This window comes from Pinus tabuliformis, chromosome 5_2 (assembly GCF_031772625.1).
Source record: "Pinus tabuliformis cultivar Carrire ecotype Pingquan chromosome 5_2, CPIR1, whole genome shotgun sequence".
Lineage (NCBI taxonomy): Eukaryota > Viridiplantae > Streptophyta > Pinopsida > Pinales > Pinaceae > Pinus > Pinus tabuliformis.
In genome coordinates this window covers 877,906,323-877,926,987 of record NC_142306.1, presented here as the reverse complement: position 1 = coordinate 877,926,987, position 20,665 = coordinate 877,906,323, and the positions used below count along the sequence as shown (strand labels likewise).

General features: G+C 41.1%; 1 protein-coding gene across 4 annotated transcripts in view; it reads right to left on the bottom strand.

Moving 5' to 3' along the window:
* The window catches only part of LOC149162106 (protein DETOXIFICATION 44, chloroplastic-like), a 559,183-nt gene that overhangs the window by 297,240 nt on the left and 241,278 nt on the right, over positions 1–20,665 (bottom strand). For all 4 annotated transcript variants that reach the window (XM_089437140.1, XM_089437141.1, XM_089437139.1 and 1 more), the window contains exons 6-7: positions 16,735–16,831; positions 16,316–16,416 (exon numbers count right to left, since the gene is read on the bottom strand). In XM_089437140.1, coding sequence (XP_089293266.1) covers positions 16,316–16,416; positions 16,735–16,831 — 198 coding nt within the window. The remainder of the gene's footprint in view (positions 1–16,315; positions 16,417–16,734; positions 16,832–20,665) is intronic.

Below are 20,665 nucleotides of genomic sequence, written 5' to 3'. Positions count from 1 at the left end.
CAGCTTATAGGGTCCCTGATGTATCTAGTCAATACCAGGATAGATATTTGCTACGCTGTCAACACCCTTAGTCAGTTCACGGTGGAACCAAAGAGGGCTCACTGGGCTGCAGCCAATCACGTTCTTAGGTATTTACAGGGAACAGTTGATTATGGGCTCTTGTACAACAAGGGGAAGGATATCAAGTTGAGTGGATTTACTGATGCAGATTGGGCAGGAAGTTCAGTGGATCGGAAAAGTACCTCTGGGTATTGTTTCAACAATGGATCAGGAATAACCTCCTGGTGCAGTAGGAAACAAAAGTCCCTGGCTCTGAGCTCGTTTGAGGCAGAATATATGGCAGCAAGCACAGCTTCGTGTGAGGCCATATGGCTTAGCAAACTGCTGGAAAACCTATTCAGAAGAAATATGGAGGCGACCAGGATCATGTGTGATAATCAAAGTTGCATCAAACTGTCTGAGAATCCAGTATTTCATGATAGGTCAAAGCATATTGATATCCGGTGTCACTTTGTCAGAGGTTGTATCCAACGAGGAGCTGTACAGTTGAGCTACACTCCTACGAGGGAACAAGTGGCAGATATCCTCACCAGGGCCCTTGGAAAGTCAAAATTTGACTACTTGAAGGAAAAGATGGGGATGGTAAAGAACCCCTTTCAGAAGTAGTGTGTTAGCAACACGAATGAAGAGGGAGTTGCAGTGCAGATGCAATGTTGGGAGAATGATAAACAACAACACAGATGCAGAGGGAGTTGCAGTGCAGATGCAGTGTTGGGAGAAAGGACCAACAACAACACAGATGCAGAGGAAGTTGCAGTGCGGATGCAGTGTTGGGAGAAAGGACCAACAACAGTACGAATGCAGAGGGATATGTCGTAGAAATGCAGTAGTGGCAATAGCAGAGTCATGGGCAGCAGTACAGGAGGCAACCTTGCAGAGGATGTTGGACAGGAAGGCCTAGCATCAACACAGGTACCGATGCCAGATGATCAGAGTAATACTCAGTGAGGAGTATTGTTAGAGCACAATCCTCGCTAAGAGGGAGTGTTGATTTGGGGTAGCATAAGATGTGCTCTAGCCACGAAATTGGTGGAGAGGTTGGGGCACCTAAGATCCCCAATACTCAAAAAGGGTTTGGGCAGATTCTAAACAGATCAGGAGATATTAAATAATTAATATTTTTAATGGAGTCCCTAAGTCTAAACTTAGGGAAAATAAAATATTAATGTGAATCTGTGTTAGAATGGCCCAAAAGACATGGATCAAGCCAGATCTAATCTTAACCGCTGATTAGGGACTTAAGCTCGGCCGTTGAGATATCAACAGGGAAAATATAAGAGGAGGCTTGAGGGGCACTTGGAGAACACACTGAGGGAGACCAGTCAGTTCAATTTCTGGAGCAGGGTTTGCTGAGAAATTAAACCAGTGGTCTGGAGAGCAGTCAGGAGGCAGCAAGTACGGAATAGAGAGACGAGACATCAACGCAAAAGAGGCAGACGTAGAGCCAGAGGAAGCCACGCAGAGGCAACAAAGACTGCGCAGAGCCAAAAGGGCCTGCATCATCCACGCAAAGGTTGCAAGAGTGACGCAGAAGCCCATAGAGGCTGCGCAGAGCCTCAATAGGCTGACACAGAGGGTTTCAGGCTGTAGCAGAGGTCAGTAGGGCCTACGCTGGGTTTAGAAAGTGCTGGAAGTTTTTCTATCTGTGGGTAAGCCAGTTTGGCACCCTATTGTACAAGAAAATTGCTGAATAATAAAATCATCCCTTGCTGCACCAGTTTTCCCACATTGGGTTTTTCCAGGGACATTAGTCCAAAATAACTGTGTCAATGTGTGCATATGTTTGTTTCTGTATTACGGTGTGATATCTGCAACAATATTTATTTTAATGTTTGTTGAAGTAATTTCATCAATAACTTATGATGAAATAAGTAGGAGAAGTAAATCAGTTGCTATAGTGATAGAATTTTCACATCTTCCTAGCTCACCCTTGATGATGCAGGCCCTGCATCACCCTTCCCTCGCTGCTACTCTGCTAGGAGCAGCTTCTGTCACTCGGGACAATTGTTTTCTGCTACTGTTGCTCCACTCGGCTGATGTCCTCAGTTCTCCTGTTATTTGCAACCACGCTCTGATACCATGTTGAAGTTTCTAAGTCTAAGAGTTAGAAACCCTCCATGTAATTTCTGATTTATTCCTTCCTACTTGTTTTGATTAATTAACAAGTTATTTACCATGTAAATACTGAAAATAAACACAAGTACATGCTCAACACATTACAGATCATCAACTGAAGGAAACAGAAAAAAAACATACAAATGACACCATTATTTTTGGACTAATGTCCCCGGAAAAACGCAGTGCAGGAAAATCGGTGCAGCTATCTGAGGGTTTGATTTATTGAGCAGTTTCAAAATACAATCTGGGTGCCAAATCCAACATACCCAACATAGAAAACTCTCGGTAGTAGTACCTCTCCTTCAGAGACAGATGCTCCGGCTGAAACCCTGGATAAACACTCCGGCAGCTCCTCAACTCCAATCTGCCCCACAAAAAACCCCAGCGTCAACCTCTAGGGACTGCGTCAGCCTCTTCTGCCCTCTGCATCAGCTTTCCTGGCAGTTCCCAGCAGTTCCGGCTTCTGCCCTCTGCGTCAACTTTCCCGTCTGTTCTGGCAGTTCTCGGCAATTCTGACTTCTGTCCTCTGCTTCAGCTTTCCCGCTATTCCAGCAGTTTCGGCTGCTCCGAGCTTCTGCCCTCAATGTCAGCTTTCCTGGTTGTTCCGACAATTCCTGACAGTTCCGGTTATTCTCGACAGTTCCAGCCTCTGCCCTCTGCGTCAACTTTCCCGGTTGTTCCGCTGATCCTCCCAGCACTATCTCTACCTCTTTGCTTCTGTATTCACTGCCCCTCAGCTGCAACTCGGATCACTCTCTCAACTTTCTCAGCAAACCCAACCCCAAAAAGTCGAAATCTTGATTTCTTGGTGTGTTCTCCAAGTGACCCTCAAGCCTCCTCTTATACTTTTCTCGTTGACATATCAACGGCCGAAATTAAGTCCCTAATCGACGGCTAAGATTATATCTGGCTTGATCCATGTCTTTTGGACCATTCTAACACAGTTTTGTATTAATTCACATTAATATTTTAATTTCCCTAAATTTAGACTTAGGGACTCCATTAAAAATATTAATTATTTTAATATCTCCCGAACTGTTTAGAATCTGCCCAAACCCTTTCTGGGTATTGGATATTTCATGTGCCCTAACCTCTCCACCAAATTTCATGGCTAGAGAACATCCGATGCTACCCCAAATCAACAGGAACCTCTACCCAACTTCTAGCACTGAAACTCATCTTTCCCCAATAGATTCAAAATTTCCTCTAGAGGCTACTATGCTTTTCTACATCAACCTCATTATGGCTCACTTTCCTCTTTGCAAATGCACTCACCAGATTTGAAATCTTTCCTTCGTATTCACCATCTCTACCCCTCTCTCACTGCTTCGATCTCACTGTCTCTCTCCGACAACTGACTGCTGCTACTCAGGAAATCAATCTGCTCATGAAATTGAATTGCTCAAGTGTATTCTCCATCACCACATTGAGCTCCTTTTATAATCCTTTGTTGGAGCACCAACGGCCAAGATTAAAACTTAATCAATGGATAGGATCATCTCTGGATCGATCCATGTGAATTTTTAGATGATTCACCCCTTGACTTAATTAATACTAATTAATTAACCATATTCCCTAAGTTTAGACTCAGGAAATATTTAAAAACTAGTTAATAATCTAATTAAGCCATTTCTAGGTAGAATTTCCAAAAACAATTTCTAGGTTTCGGAGATCTCATATATTCTAGCCTCTCTGCAAAATTTTGTGGCTAGAACACATCCAATGCTACAAAAACTAACACCTCTATCTCATGCCCCAGTCCACTTGGATGTGAGACTTTCGAACTATAGCATAGAAGGTGTGGACACCTTCATTATAATATTTTTCCATCTCTAGGTCAAATGGTCAGTGACATCCCCGAATTATAGAAGGAACATGAAGGGAACTGTTAGGGATGTGCTCTATGCAAGAACGTAAAGAAGCCATTTTCAAGAAGTGACACCAGATCTAAGGAAATTTTAGAGCTCATACATTTAGATGTATGTGGATCTATGGCAGTTGAGTCTCTTGGTGAGCATCATTATTATGTAACCTTCATTGATGATTTCTCAAGGAAAACTTGGATATACCTTCTCAAGAACAAGGACGAGGTATTTGAAAAGTTTCAAGAGTTCAAGAATGAAGTGGAAAACCTAACAGAGGGAAGGATCAAAACTATAATATCAAGCAATGGTGGAGAATACACCTCAAAGAATTGATGGCTTTCTGCAAGGAAGCCAAAATCAAGAGAGAGCTCATAGTTCCTTATAATCTTAAACAAAATGTCGTGGCGGAAAGGAAGAATAGAAATATTAAGGAATGTGTAAGGGCTATGCTACATGATCAAGATCTCCCTCAATTTCTATGGGGAGAGGCATGTATGACTGTTGTTTAATTGTAGAACCGAAGTCCTCACGGGATTCTCAATAACATGACTCAAGAAGAAGCATTTACAGGAAAGAAGCCAAGTGTGGATCATCTTCAAATATTTGGGTGTTCTATGTATATTCATATACCCAAGGACAAGATAAAGAAGTTATATCCTACTAGTTTGAAGGGCATATTTGTTGGGTACAATGCTTCATCTAAAGCCTATAGAATCTATATTAAGGAGGGTCCCCAAATTGAGGTAAGCAAAGATGTCATCTTTGATCAAAGCATAGCTTACAAGAAATCAAAGGATGTTCTAGTTGACTCTGATGAAGAATAGATACCTATCTTTGAGGATATCTCTAGGGACAATGATGGTTAAGATCTCGCATCTACTCAAGATGTTGAAGGTCCTACTGATCCTATACAACAAGTGATTGTTCCAAAAAATTGAAAGAGATCTGCTTGATTAAGGACTACTCTACAATAAGCAAAAGGACATACAACATTTGAGACTATCAGGGAAAGTAAAAGACCAAAGAGGTATTTCGAGTATGTTGCATATATGACAAAGCTTATTGAAGTAGAACCTTCCTCTTATGAAGATGCAATAGACATCAAGAGTGGAGGAATGCAATGCAGGAAGAATACCAATCCATAATGAAGAATGATGTTTGGAATATCCATCAAGTGGATGTCAAGACAAATTTCCTAAATGGGACCATTGATGAGGAAGTTTACATTGAGCATCCTCAAGGATTTGAAATAAATCAGAGGGAGACTCATGTATGCAAGTTAAAGAAAGCTCTATATGGCTAAAAACAAGCACCTAGAGCTTGGTATGCAAGAATGGATGCATATCTATTGAGACTTGGTTTTACCAAGAGTACTACATACCCTAACCTATATATACGGGTGGTCCGGGATGAACCAGTTATCATACTCTTTTATGTGGATGATCTACTAGTCATAGGTGTAGAGCATCGGTTTCAAGAATGCAAGGAGCAATTAGCATCCGAATTCGATATGAAGGATCTTGGGATTATGCATTATTACTTGGGACTAGAAGTATGGTAGAAGCCAGGTGAGATATATCTTGGTCAAGGTAAATATGTGATCAAGATACTTCAAAAGTTTGGCATGATGGATAGAAAACCTATGATGACTCCTATGATTACCAATTTGAAGAAGTTGAGGAGTTTAGAGTCTAGTCCAGTGGATCCTACTTGCTATAAACAATTGATTGGGTCCTTGATGTATCTGGTAAATACAAGACCAGACATTTGTTTTGCAATGAATGTCCTCAGTTAGTTTTAGATAGAGACAAAACATGATCATTGGATTGCAGCTAAGCATATCCTAAGATATTTGCATGGAACAATATATGACTGTCTCTGGAACACTCGTAATGAAATCCAACTCATGGGATATATAGATTCAGATCAGGGTGGTGTTGAATTTTCTAAGTCTACTTAGTTAGAAACCCTCCATGCACTTTATCTGATTTATTCCTACCTACTTGTTATTTTACTTAACAAGTTATTTACAATGTAAATACTGAAAATAAACACTAGTGCATGCTCAACATATTACAGATTACCAACTAAAGGAAACAGAAACAATCACACCATACGACACCATTATTTATGTACCAATGTCCCCGGAAAAACCCAATGTGGGAAAACTGGTGCAGCTACCTGAGGGTTTTCTTATCAAGCAATATTAGAGTACAATCGGGGTGTCGAAGCTGGCCTACCCTACATAGAACTTCCTTAGCAGTAATACCTCTCAGTCTGAGACAAATCTCCTGGTTGAAACCCCGGATAATCCTTCCGGCATCTCCCCAGCTCAAATCTGCCCCAAAAACCCCAACATCTGCCTGTCTGGACTACGTCAGCCCCTCCTTGCCTAGCGTTGGCCCGTCGTCAGCATATATAGGCCTACGTCAAGCCCAGGAGGCCCTCCATCATCTCTCTGGCCCTCTACGTCAGCTACGCTGGCCTCTTTGGTGCTCTACGCAACACTTAGCTGCCTCTGCGTGGCCCTGCGTGAGCATTGACTGCTCCTGCATCACTATCTCTAGCTTCTCTGTTGCTCTCCCGACACTATCTACGCCTCTCTGTCTCTCTATACTCAATGCCTCTTAGATTCTCTCCAATCACTAATTCTATCTCTCTTAGCAAACCCCGCTCTAGAGAATAGAATGATTGATCATCTGGTGTGTTTTCCAAGTGACCCTCAAGCCTCCTCTTATACTTTTCCTGTTGACGATTCAACGGCCGAGATTAATTCCCTAATCGACGGCTAAGATTAGATCTGGCTTGATCCATGTCTTTTGGAACATTCTAACACAGTTTCATATTAATTCACATTAATATTTTAATTTCCCTAAGTTTAGACTTATGGACTCCACTAAAAATATTAATTATTTTAATATTTCCTGAACTGTTTAGAATCTGACCAAACCCTTTCTGGGTATTGGAGATCTCATGTTCCCCAACCTCTCCACTAAATTTTGTGGCTAGAGAACATCCGATGCTACCCCAAATCAACAGTCCCTCTTAGCGAGGACTGTGCTCTAGCAATACTCCTCACTAAGTATTACTCTGATCATCTAACATCGGTCCTTGTGCTAATGCTAGGCCTGATGCCCACCATCCTCTGCACTGTTGTATCTTGTACTGCTACCCATGGTTCTGCGACTGCCACTGCTGCATCCGTATGACAGCTCCCTCAGCGTCCGTGCTGCTGCTGGTCATTTCTCCCAGCACTGCATCCACACTGCACCTCCTCTCATCATGTTGCATCGTGCTGCCCACTGCTGCACTGCAACTCAGTTACTGAGAAGTAAGTAACTGATCTCCCAACTCTGACCTCCTTATTGGGCTAGTGACCGTCCTGATGCTGAAGCTCCCTTTGTCGCTAACAAGTGCTCCCTCTCTGACCTTTGCACCGCTGCAACAACTCCCTGCATCTCGCACTGTTGCACACCTCTCTATGCCATCCTGCACTGGTGCAACACTCCTGTGCCTCTCGCACTGCTGCAGCCTGCTAGCCTCACGTTGTCTCAGGAATCCTGCATTGTAGCTCTCTCTGCTGCTCCATCCGCATCCATCTCTACCCACATCAGCCAATCTTGCTACTCCTCTTCAGGGCTCCTGTAGCAAGGTCTAATCCAAGAGTCTGGGTACCTCGAGGATCCTGCTCCTCATCGCCTGTAGTCCAACTGACTATAGCTCGATGTCTCCCCACTCCCGCTCAAGTGGTGTGTGTGCACTCATGGCACAATCATCGTCTGTCTCCACTTCCTTCTCTACCATTGTTGACGCTGCCTTAGTCTCAGAAGACTCTCCCTTACTCTTCTTCCTTGGACACCGGGTCGCATAATGACCCAGCTCCCCACAATGGAAGCACTTGATCTTGGAGAGATCCTTCTTCTTCCGTTTTACCTGCTTTCCCTCAGATGCTAGGGCCACATCCTCCTCCTCCTTCTTGACTCGAGTCCCCTTACCGCTTCTTCCTGCCTTTGATTGTCGTCTGATCTCTTTTTGGTGAAGAGCCACCCACATCTCATCCCAAGGTGGAAGGGTCCCTCTACCCAATATACTCTGGACAAATACCTCCCAGTCTTCTGAGACTGCATTCAAGGTTTTCCTCACCATCAGCTCCTGATCCGACGTGGCTCCTATGGAAGTCAACTAATCTCGGATCTCATTCAGTCCGCCGAGGAAGGTGTCGACTAGTTTCCCTTCTTCATCTGTTATGACCTCATCTAATTCTCTAGTAACATTCTTCTTTGCACAGAAGTATGCTGGTACAATCTTTTTAGGGCCTCCCACATCTCATATGCCGTGTCCTTCTCGGCTATGTGTGGTACTACATGGTCCTTGACCCCGTCAAGGATAATGCTCTTGGCCCTTGCCATTGCCTCCTCGTACGTGTCGTTGTCAACTGGGTCAACTGGGATAGCTATTACCCTCAAGGCGAAGTCCTTGACATGATTTCTGTCAAGTACAGATAAGATTCTGGCCTTCCAGACTGCGAAGTTCGATGCTCCGTCCAGTCTATCCTGGTCTCTTACTCCATGTAGTGCCATGATGCTCTTCTACTTCCCTCCTGGAAGTTCTCTGTTCGACTCAGTGTTGCAGGAATCGCCCCCCCCCCCCGGATCCAAAGGCAGAATCGCGGATCGGAGCGAATCGATCCGGAATCCCCAGTGGAAGCGCGGATCCGTTTTGGAGGTGGCGCGATTCCGGTCAAAAACGGCGATTCCTGCCAATCCAGGTTGCGGCCACCCGGAAGCGCGGTTCGGAGGACGGTTCGGGCACGGGGTGGCGCCACGCAACCTGCCCGGAAGCGCACGCCACCCGCACGCCACCCAGGCGCAACCCGGACGCAACCCCGCGGCAGCGAATTTTTTTTTTAATTTCTTTTAAAGTTAAACTTAACTAGCATGAGGGGGTGGGTTAGGTGAGTTTAGGGTGACTTTAGAAAAGAATAAAGCCCCCATTCTCTTCTCATTTGCTCACTTTGAGTTTATGAGAGTTGGAGAAGAGAAGAGAGGAGAGGAGAAGAGAAGAGAGGAAAGGAGAGGAGAAGAGAGGAGAGCTTGGAGGAGTGAAGAAGGAGGAGCTAGGAGAAGGAGGAGGAGCTTGGAGCAAGAGCTTGGAGGACTTCATCTACAAGAGCTAAAGAGGTAAGTTCAAACCCCAAACTCCCTTGTTTTTTTGAAAAAAAAAATTGTATTTTTCTCCTCTCTCTCCTACTCTTTCCCATTGTTTCTACTTGCTCCTTTATTTACAGGTTGTCCACCACCTATATCCATATTCCAAGATGGTGTTCTTTTGGCTTCTATGTATCATTCCACTCTTGGTTTTAATGATGGCAAGGGTGAGGAATAGAGGGGAAGAGGAAGGGGATGAACTTGGTCCTAATAGTAGTGACCCAATGTATGATGAGGAGGAAGGGTTTGAAGAGGAAGGGGATGAACTTGAAGAGGACACTGAAGCACAAGATGGGAAAGGTACATCAAATCCCTTGTGGAACTATGTGACCAAACTTGAAGGGGGAAAGGGTGGTGGATCTTACAAATGGATGTGCCCTCATGGTTGTCGTGGAGGAAAACCATATACGGGTTCATATACCCGTCTGAGGAGGCATCTTTGTGGGGTGCTAGACAGTGATGAAAAAAAGGGTTCTGTGGGGGTAACCATTTGCCCAAACATTTCAAGTGAACAAAGACAAAAATACATCAAAATAGAGATGGCTGCACAACGAAAAAACAAGAAACAAAAAACTCATTCTGAATCAAGTGCAACCTCTAAATTTGGTAGTTGCCCATCTCCTCATGGTACTTTTGCAACCTCTGGAGGTAGAAAAACAATAGGGGATTTCCTTAATGTTTCTGGGAGGGATGATGTAGATGGAAAGATAGTCCGTTTTCTTTGTGCTTGCGGTGTACCATTCAATGTGCTTCGCTCTCCCTATTGGCATGAAATGGTAAAGGCCATCAATGAAGCCCCAAAAGGATACAAGGCCCCCAACTATGAGAAAGCTAGAACAGTGTTATTAGAAAGAGAAAAAGCTAAGGTTCAAAGAGCTTTGACACGTTTTACACATGAGTGGGTGGATTCTGGGGTATCCATTGTATCAGATGGGTGGACAAATATTAGAAACCAACATTTGATAAATGTTCTTGGTGTTTCTTCTAGTGGTGCAGTATTTATTGCATCTCATGACTCCTCCTCCATCAGTGCAACTGCACCAAACATTGCAGATCTCCTATTGAAATCAATCAAAGATGTTGGTCCGAATAATGTGGTTCAAGTGATCACAGATAATGCAGCAAATTGTAAGTTAGCAGGAAAAATTATTGAGCGTACTCATCCACACATCTTTTGGTCTGGGTGCCTGGTTCACACATTGAACCTTTTGATGCATGATATTGTGAAACACAAAGATTGTGGGTGGATTGCTGAGGTTTACAGGAAAGGGAAGCAGCTCATTAAATTCATCACAGGGCATACAAGGGTAAACTACTTCTATGGCACTTACTCCAAGTTGCAATTGCTTAAAATTGCAAAGACAAGATTTGCTAGTTATTACCTCACCTTTAGGCGGCTAGTGAGGGTGAGACAAGCTTTAACTAATCTGGTGTGTGCTGAAACATGGGATGAAATTAACGTCAATACAGATGGTGCTAATGAAGTCAAGGACACTGTTCTTGACAGTTACTTTTGGTCACAGGTTAAATATGTTTTGCAATTCACCAAACCAATTTATTACATGATCAAGTTTGCAGATTCAGATCGACCAGTAATTGGGGAGGTGTATGAGCAAATGGATAGCATGTTGGGGCAGATTAAAGACATTGTTGAGCCTAGAGATACCACCTTGTACAATTATATTCGTGAAGAGGTGGAAAACCGATGGGATATGCTAAATGTTCCATTGCATGCATTAGCATATGTTTTGACACCTAAATACTATCATCCATCATGGCTTTCAAAACCAGCACCTGGGGGGGGAGTCAGGAGAAAACCACACCAAGATAAAGAGGTTCACGAAAAATATATGGCTGCATTGAGTAGATTAATCCCTGATGAGGAGGAGGCTGCATTGGTACGGAGACAGGTGAGCAACTATACGAGCAACACTGGTCCATTTTCGAGCATGCATGCAATTCAAGATCGAGAGCATTTTTCTGCTCTTGAGTGGTGGAACATGCATGGAGGGCCTACTCCAGTTCTACAGAGTTTGGCATTGCGGGTGCTATCACAGGTGGTAAACACTTCTTCTGCAGAGAGGTGTTGGAGCTCTTATTCTTTCATCCACAGTGTTAAAAGGAACAGGTTGAATTTAGACCGGGCAGAGAGCTTGGTTTATGTTCATTACAACTTGCGATTGTTGTCCCATTACTGTGAAGATGCAAAGTCTAATAAAGACTTGTTGACTTGGGACAAGAATCCAGAGGAGCCCAATTTGGAGGATGGAGTGTTGCGACTAGAGCAATTAGAGGATTCTCTTATCCAGGTATGTCCATTGTGGTATGAATTTTCCAATTTTCCCTTATAAAGCATTTCTCTAATTCATGTTTTTAATTTTTTTGTTAACTAGTGTTTTTTTTTTTGCATGAATTTTTTGAGCGATTCTAGGATGATGACACGGGTGTTGATATGCCACCACCCCACCCCCATCTGGTCCCTTGGTTTCTAGGTTCCATGGTTCAACACCAACGGCAGGGGGTTCTTCTTCATCAGTTCCAGAGTCACGACTTACACAGGGACCATCTTCTTCATTGCCACCACGTGGAGGCCCGCCATCACGTTCTATTCGTGGTGGAAGGAGGAGAGATTAGTAGATATATTCACAATCTACTTCTTTTTGTCATAGATTACTCATTAGACTTGTAGACTTGTGAATTTGAATTTTGAACCTTTTTGGCTTGGCGGTGACCAAGTGACATATTTTGTAAACATTATTATTTGAATTTTGGACATGACAAATGTTGACAGTTGCTCACTTGCTAGATAAATCATAATATGCTCTATGTTTTATGTTTTATAATATGCTTAAATGTTTTATGTTTTATAATATGCTTAAAAATTTGATGTATGTTTGTAATAGCTAGAATATAGATGATTGTTGTACATACTAGTAACTACAATGGAATCATGGATGCCATATCTATCTTGATTTATGCAAAAATATGCATGTTTTCATGTCTTCTACAATTAATTTGGTATTTGGGATGTTTTTTTTGAGTATAAATGCAAAAAAATATATAAAAATATATATATATAGCAGACGCTTCCGCGGACGCTTCGCTCCCTAGATTTTTGGAAAATGACGCTTCCGCGCTCCGCGCTTCCGCTTCGCTCCCGCTTCGTGCAACATTGGTTTGACTCCTCTGAGTCTCTACTTCCCGTCTGTAAGTTCTCTTCTGGACTCCCTCTGAGTCCTGATTTCCCTCCTAGAAATCCTTCTGTCGCTGTCGAGATGCCCCCTACTCTGATTGTCTTGTGCAACTGCACCACTGATCCGGGTTCCTCAGCCAAAAACCCTCGGCAACAACTCCCTCCTCTTGGCCTTTCTCTGTCAGGTATTGTTCTGACTACAGTACCACACCAGCTCCACTCTGCAATATTCCCATAGCCTTCTAAACCCCAGCAACCTGAAGGTGAGAGCTCCTAGGCTCTGCACAATCTTCGCACCAGCAACCCGACCTCCTTAGCCAACTGCATTAGCCCTCCCATCTTCTACATGGCTTTGCGTGAGGCTCCCTTTGCCTTCCCTAGCCTCTGTGCTGCCTCTTCCCGGCACACCCTTGATGATGCAGGCACTGCATCACCCTTCCTTGCTGCTGCTCCACTAGAAACAACTTTTGTCACCTCGGGACAGCTATGTCCTGCTGCTATTGCTCTGCTCGACTGATGTTCTTAGTCCTCCTGTGATCTGTAATCACCCTCTGATACCATGTTGAAGTTTCTAAGTCTACTTAGTTAGAAACCCTCCATGCACTTTATCTGATTTATTCCTACCAGCTTGTTATTTTACTTAACAAGTTATTTACAATGTAAATATTGAATTTAAACACTAGTGCATGCTCAACATATTACATATTACCAACTAAAGGAAACAGAAACAATCACACCATATGACACCATTATTTTTGGACCAATGTTCCCACAAAAACCCAATGTGGGAAAACTGGTGCAGCTATCTGAGGGTTTTCTTATTAAGCAATATCAGAGTACAATCTGGGTGCCTAAGCTGGCCTACCCAACAGAGAATTTCCTTAGCAATAATACCTCTCAATATGAAACAAATCTCCTGTCTAAAACCCCAGATAATCCTTGTGGCAACTCCTCAACTCAAATCTTCCCCAAAAACCCCAACGTCTGCCTGTCTGGACTGCATCAGCCTCTCCTTGCCCAACATTGGCCCTGTGTCAGCCTCAGGAGGCCCTGCATCATCTCTCTGGCCCTCTGCATCAGCTATGTTGGCCTCTCTAGTGCTCTGCGTGGCCCTGCATGAGCACTGGCTACTCTTGCGTCACTATCTCTGGCTGCTCTGCTGCTCTTCCAACACTATCTCTGCCTCTCTGTCTCTCTGTACTCAATGCCCCTCAGCTGCTCTTCGATCACGGATTCTATCTCTCTTAGAAAACCCCGCTCTAGAGAATAGAATGATTGATCATCTGGTGTGTTCTCCAAGTGACCCTCAAACCTCCTCTTATACTTTTCCTTTTGACGATTCAACAGACAAGATTAATTCCCTAATCGACGGCTAAGATTAGATCTGGCTTGATCCATGTCTTTTGGACCATTCTAACACAGTTTCATATTAATTCACATTAATATTTTAATTTCCCTAAGTTTAGACTTAGGGACTCCATTAAAAATATTAATTATTTTAATATTTCCTGAACTTTTTAGAATCTGCCCAAACCCTTTCTGGGTATTGGAGATCACATGTGCCCCAACCTCTCCACCAAATTTCGTGGCTAAAGCACATCCGATGCTACCACAAATCAACAAGTGGAAGTGATACAGACAGAAGAAGCACAACAGGTGGATGCTTCATCCTAGGGTCTTCCATGGTCTCATGGATGAGCAGAAAGCAGGATATAATTGCTTTGAGTAGTGCTAAAGTTGAATATGTTGTTGCAAGCAATGTTTGTCGAGAAGCAGTTTGGCTCAAGAAGTTGTTATCAGACTTGTTTAAAGGGTCGCTTATCCCTACATGGATACATTGTGATAATGAAAGTTGCATAAGATTGACGGAAGGTCATGCTGGGATGAAGCATATAAACAAAAAGTACCACTATCTCAGAAGCTTAGTATGAGATGGGGTCGTGAAGTTGCATTATCTACCTACAAATGAACAGGTAGCCGATATTTTGACTAAAGCGCTACCAAACAAGAAGATGAGTACCCGAGAGGTAAGCTTGGTTTTGTGGATATCTCTTCCCTAATTGAGAGGATGTGATATTGGATAGTTATTGTCTTTATGGGTCGGCACTGAACTAGGACTAACAATCATAAGTCTTAGTGAAGGCCATAAAGAAAGAATGGAGTCTGGGGGATTAGATAAGCATCTTAGATTGAAACTTCTTGCAGATTGTAGAATCTAGGGAAAGAAGTTGATTGACCGATGCTATTTGAGGATGAGGTAGGGCATTCAAGATAAGAGTGGTCGAAGAGGACCAGTATTCTTTGAGGATCCAAGATTGGGAATCCAAGATAAGAATAGTCTTAAAAGGACATACCTTGTGGACATCCGGATGGAATATGTGCCTTAGAGGTAGTTTGGCAGCTCACGTAAAGCCTCCCAATATAATGCTCTCAAATAAGGATGAGCCTGTCTAGTTAACTGTTAAGGCCTTCAAGGACAATCTTGGTTATGATATAGATACTTGAAAAAGATGGCTTATCAATCTGACTCTTCTTATGAGAATGCTTCAAGATTGAGATTCCTTGTACCATATAATGGGATTATGAAAACCTCCCTAGTCAAGAGGGAGTGTTGAAAATTTTAACTATGTTTGGTTTTCATAATGACTTAATTGTAGTCATGACATTGTATGTTTTTTATAAAGAAAGAAAGAAATTATATTCTACTTTTGGAGTATGGGTTTCATACTCAAGTTTGAGTCAAAAGCATGTTCTTTGTGCTTTTAGGTTTTCTAGGTCTTTTGGGATCTTTATAAGATAAAGAATAATATTGGTCATGCGTCATAGTCCCATTTGGACTCATTGTAATAAATAAATATATTTATGTTATCAAGAAAATGCCATTTTTGTATCCCAAGACCAATTCGGCCAAGGAGCAAATCATGTCGGCGTAAGGAAGGGTTATTCGACCCCTCAAGAAGGCTATAAATACAAGGAGCTCGACCTCATTTGGATCATTCACTCAAGTCAAGTTCAATCTGCAATAGCGAAGGTGAAGAAGAGATTGAAGGACGAAGAAGGGAAGGAAAAAGCAAATTTTTTTGGGCTAGATCTCTCTCTCTCTCTCTCACGCTTGAAGCTAGGGTTTTTGTGAAGTTGCATTTGCATGAGCCCGAAATTGTAGGGCCAAAACTCTGGGACGAAGTTGTAATAGTTCGAAGTTTGAAAGTTACCTTGGAGAAGATCTTGCAGGGGGCTGACTTGGTGCTTGGTAGGGTTGTTGGCATTGGTCTTTGGATCTTGGACGTCTCTTAGTAAGTAGATTATAAAGAAGAAGAGAAGCATTTTTCTAGGTTTTCCCCTTGGAGAGCTTTTGCCCTGGCTTGGAGCCTATATCTTGTGTGCTACGTCTTGTTGTGATCTTCTTGGTTTTTGTAATTGCTTGATGAACAAAGATATAATAAAGTAATAAAAGGCCAACACAAATCACAAGTAATTATCAAGTTAAAGGAAATCATCTATAATTAATAAGTCTCCTGATTTTCCAACGAAAATAACGCAATGTCATAAGGGAGGTATATTTTAAAGTAAAAATGCAATCTTCAAGAATCAAAGCTAACAATCTGAATGTAAAATAGCAAGCACAATTATATATTTTCTATCCAGTGATATCAATAAAGGAAGAAATGCAACTATCATGTTAAACTAAAATCAGGATATAGGGCATAGAAAACTTGCAAAATAAAAGATATCCTGAACGCACCTAAAGGGTAGTGGAAATATAATAAATAGTTGTAACTCTTAACATAGCCATGAAATTTATACAGATATAACTAGCCCAATGAAAAAGTAGCAAGGACGAATAGCCTACTTAAATCAGGAAAGGAATTTACCAGATTTCAAGTAGCGACCAAACCGTAGTTCTTCCATCTTTGGTGGTAGAAGAATCACTTTCTTGTTCAAGTTCCAAAGAAGCACAAAAGCAATGAAATATCTGCAAGTTTTTTCCCCAAACCATAAATTTCATATCCTTAGAAAGTATTTCTGAACACTAAAGTAAAAGATTCCTCTTACTTCATTTAAGAAAAAAGACAAATTACAGTGGAAAAATTTAACTAAATTCGCTCTGATTGTACAAGAGAACATGCATAGCACATATTCTGGCCATAACAACTTCACCTCAATTTTGTCCTAACAAAAAATCACTTTGTCACCTACTAACTCAGCCTTCTGCCATGTAGATAAATATTGTACAGTTAAGGAAAACTATATGAAATATGGATAGTCATGATTATTTGAATTAGATGCTTACTCAGATACGACAGTAGTAACAGCTGCACCACTCACGCCAAAGCCAAGGGTGAACATAAAAATGGGATCCATTGCAGCATTCATTATGCTTCCAACTCCTGGTCGATAGGTTAGAATTTTTTTTAGATGAGAAACAAATAGATAATAATTGCTGAACAATTTCCGAGCATGCAAAGTATAAAAAGAGATGAAACAAAAATAAATAGGAGTTGTTACCTCCCAAATCTGCACTTTAAGTGTTAAATCCCTAAAACTCAAGCACAACCATGAATGAACTAATGGAGGCTGTCAACTGTCACCACAACAAGACCCTCTCCCACTTTAGTTTGGATTTCCTCTGTCACAAGGGGAGTATCCTTAAGGTGAGGAATACTAAAGCTATGCAATGGAGACTCAAGCTTAAATGGGGAATTAGCTCTAGTAAAACAGGAATTTGAAATTATCCCAGTTTATATTTTGGGGTAGCTGGGAGGAAACCTAGTGTCAAACATCAACTCAGGGTGATTGAAGTCGAAGGGACATTTTGAGGGTTCAAATATATGTGAATGGGGATGATAGATAATATGGTTATGACATGCTGGGGTCTATCTATGAATGCTACTTCAGGTTTGCAAAAAATTATCTGGAAAGGGCCCTTCCAAAGGTGCTCCTACTCCTCAAATGCGTATGCATGATAACAAAGAGGTGATATTCCTAACAACCAGAAATCTGCCCTACCTTTCATTGAAACGATAGCAACAAATTAACCAGTTTGAAAACAAAAATCAGCTACAGAAAAAGCTCGGAAACACCTCAACCAAAGCTTTTCTTTGAATGACAGGTTTTCTTCTTGTTATCACAAAATATTGCACCTTAGTGCAAAGCCTTCACAAGGTGGCAAGACTAGTGGAACATTACAAGTGTTTCGACAAAAACTTCCCTTGTTTTATTGAAGGATGGATTCAACATAAGGGAGTCTTCCCTAGTAGAGTTTAGGACTTTAAGGGCAAGACACAATCAAGTCTTTCCCTAAGAATCTGCCCAATTCACCAACAATTAGATATATCAAACAAGTTAGGGATAAGGTGATCACACAAAGTAAATTCCAGATTTGTTTTGATTTGTCGTAAGGCTATTCTAAGGGTTTTATCAAATGCTACTTTCACACAAAACAATCCCTAAAAAATACAAATCTGAAAATTACCAAGGGTTGTTTATGAAACTTGTGTAAAATAGGAAAATTGACAATAGTAAACAAGTTATAACAGCAATACAATTTACCCCTTTGAATAATTTGTAAATGAGTAAAAATTAGGGCTAAAAACACTAGATAAATATAGGGTTCATGTAACTTGTAAATTCTGAAAATTAAGAGCCATATAACAGCCAATAATACCAAGATGTCCAACCTGGCTGTAATATAAATCAGTAAGTCTAATTATCATAACAAAATGAATTTTTTGGTCAAGAACATGCACAAATATCAAGATGTCAAGGGATAACTATGGTTGAAAATGTGTATAAGGTATTATAAAACCCTAAACTTACCCTAAAACAAAACAAAATAATTTTGGTTGACCAAATGGGAGAAGACTAGTGCTTAATATTATTTTCGGCATATGGGGCAAACTAAGGACTCCCTTGAGAAAATGTATGTAAATCTATGTTGATATCTAGGGTTTTCCACTACAACCCTAGAAAATCCACCTAGTACCTTTCAAAGTTTAAGATATTTGAAGGGAATATACTCCACTACTAAGCTTCCAAAACCTTTCAAGAAGGGACTTGTTCAAGAAAAATATGAAGAGAATGCACCACCATCACCAGAGAAGTACAATTACACTTATAATCACCCACAAAAATATCCTCAAGATCAAGTGAGACTACTTAAGTAGTTTGTTTCATTCTTCAAAACCCTAGTCATGAGAATCCATAAAATTTGTAAAGCAATCCACAATACATCTCAAGAATTTGCTCTAATTATCCATCTATAGAAAATGTAGAAGAAAAGAAATAGAAGTAGACAAGTAGTTGTTCTCTACAAGTTCTAACGATTATTTCACATGAGAAGTGATTTTATTATTTATAAAAGAGATCTAAAACCCTTCTCATAGAAAAGCAAACAATATTTTACTAGAAAAATCCCTAAGAAAATACAAAAATGCCTGTCTCTTTTACAAGCCCTAGAGATAAGGTCATAATACATAAAATATCCATGATACATGAGTTGATGAGCCAAATGATGCCCAACCATGTTCCCAAAGTGAGGTAATAATGTTCAAATTCCAAGTTGTCCTTCATAGATGCATGACAAACTCACATGTGTAGTATGTCTGGTCTCCAAAAGGTGGACAACTCACTCAAATGTCATGTATGTGGACTTCAAAGTGAAGCATTCCCTTCAAAGGGTGCAATGTTTCATCCAAAAGGTGTTAAATCATTTCCAAAACCTGCAACATCTCCTCAAAAAGGTCCACACCCTCAATACAAGAGCTCTATGTCCTCAAGAACCCCAATATCCACGGAAAGAAGTGGGAAAACCTCCATCAACTGTGAAAATAGCCCCTCAATGTCCTGTTGCACACTTTTTTTCAAAGTTCCACGCAAATATGCCAGTTTTTTTTCAAAGGATCAGATCATCAACCAATCAGTTTATTGAGACATTGTAAACCCATTCTGCAAATTTATAGTGAAAATGATGCTAGTAAGACCGTGTATGTATGTAACAACCTAGGTAAGCCTATTATTTTGGTGAAAATTTCATCCTAGGAGGTTTTTCGTCTCACTAACTCATTCGTGTTTATAAACACCGATGGTCAACATAGTTTTTCCTTCCAACCTCACCCCAAAGCTAGGGTGGAATTCTTTGTCAAAGTCTTGGGTGAGTCCTAGTGTTCTAGTCAAGTCTTCTTTTTCCCAAGGAAAAATCATAATTTTATTCATAATGAGAAAAATTACATGTTGTAGATGATAAAGAGCATATAATTAATAACCAGATCCTGATTTGTCAGGATCTATAGAAAAAAACATCTAGAAAACTATTCTATTCTTTTCTACCTTTCTTTTTTTCCACTTTTTTCCAACCACCAGTGTTGGGTGTGGATGTTACAATGGACATTTGATTCTCTTTTGTAGTTGCTGGGATTTCTTTGTCAGAATCAGAGCCTTTTGATCCATGTATTCGTTTGTTGCCACTTACCTCTTTCCCAAGGGTGTGCTGCTCACTCTGCTGCTGTGGGATGGTTGACTTCAGAATTAATGCGGAGCTATGCTCATTCTTGTTCTGTTGTGTGATGATTTGTTCATTGTTGTTAGTGGTATTTTCTGTAAGTTCTGTTTCATCTACTGCCTTGATTGTTTCTTCATTCTTTTGGGATCTTTTTTAGCTAATGGGAATGCACTTTGAAGGTGGCCTGTTTGTAGACATCCACGACAGTGGAATGTCGTATTTTCATAATCTAGTGGTTGTATCCATTGAATATTGTTGTGAACCAACATAATGCGATCAGGTAAACCTTGGCTCAGATCTACTTCAATGCAGATTTTGGCAAAGGTAAAAATGCCTTTTGAAAGTCTATTATCATCGATCTTAAGAAATTTCCCCAAGGAATTCCCAATTCCTTCTAATACTTTGTGGTGCCAAAAATGCAGTGGAAGATTATGTATCCTGACCCATACAGGCATTTTGGATACCACCATGGTGGTAGCATCAAAATTTGGGAACCAAGGTGTCATGAAGAGCCCTACATTGCCCCAGAACCATGGTCCCTCATTTAGGACATAGTCTTTATCTTTTATTGTTTTAAATCTGACAATAAAAAACCCCTTGGAGCATAGATGAATATCATAGTTTGGTGTCCATGTAGAAAATATCCATTGATGTAGGGCGTCTGATTTAGGCCAAAATTCATTAAATCTACATATGACTGTGTGGGTATAGAGATCTGCATAAA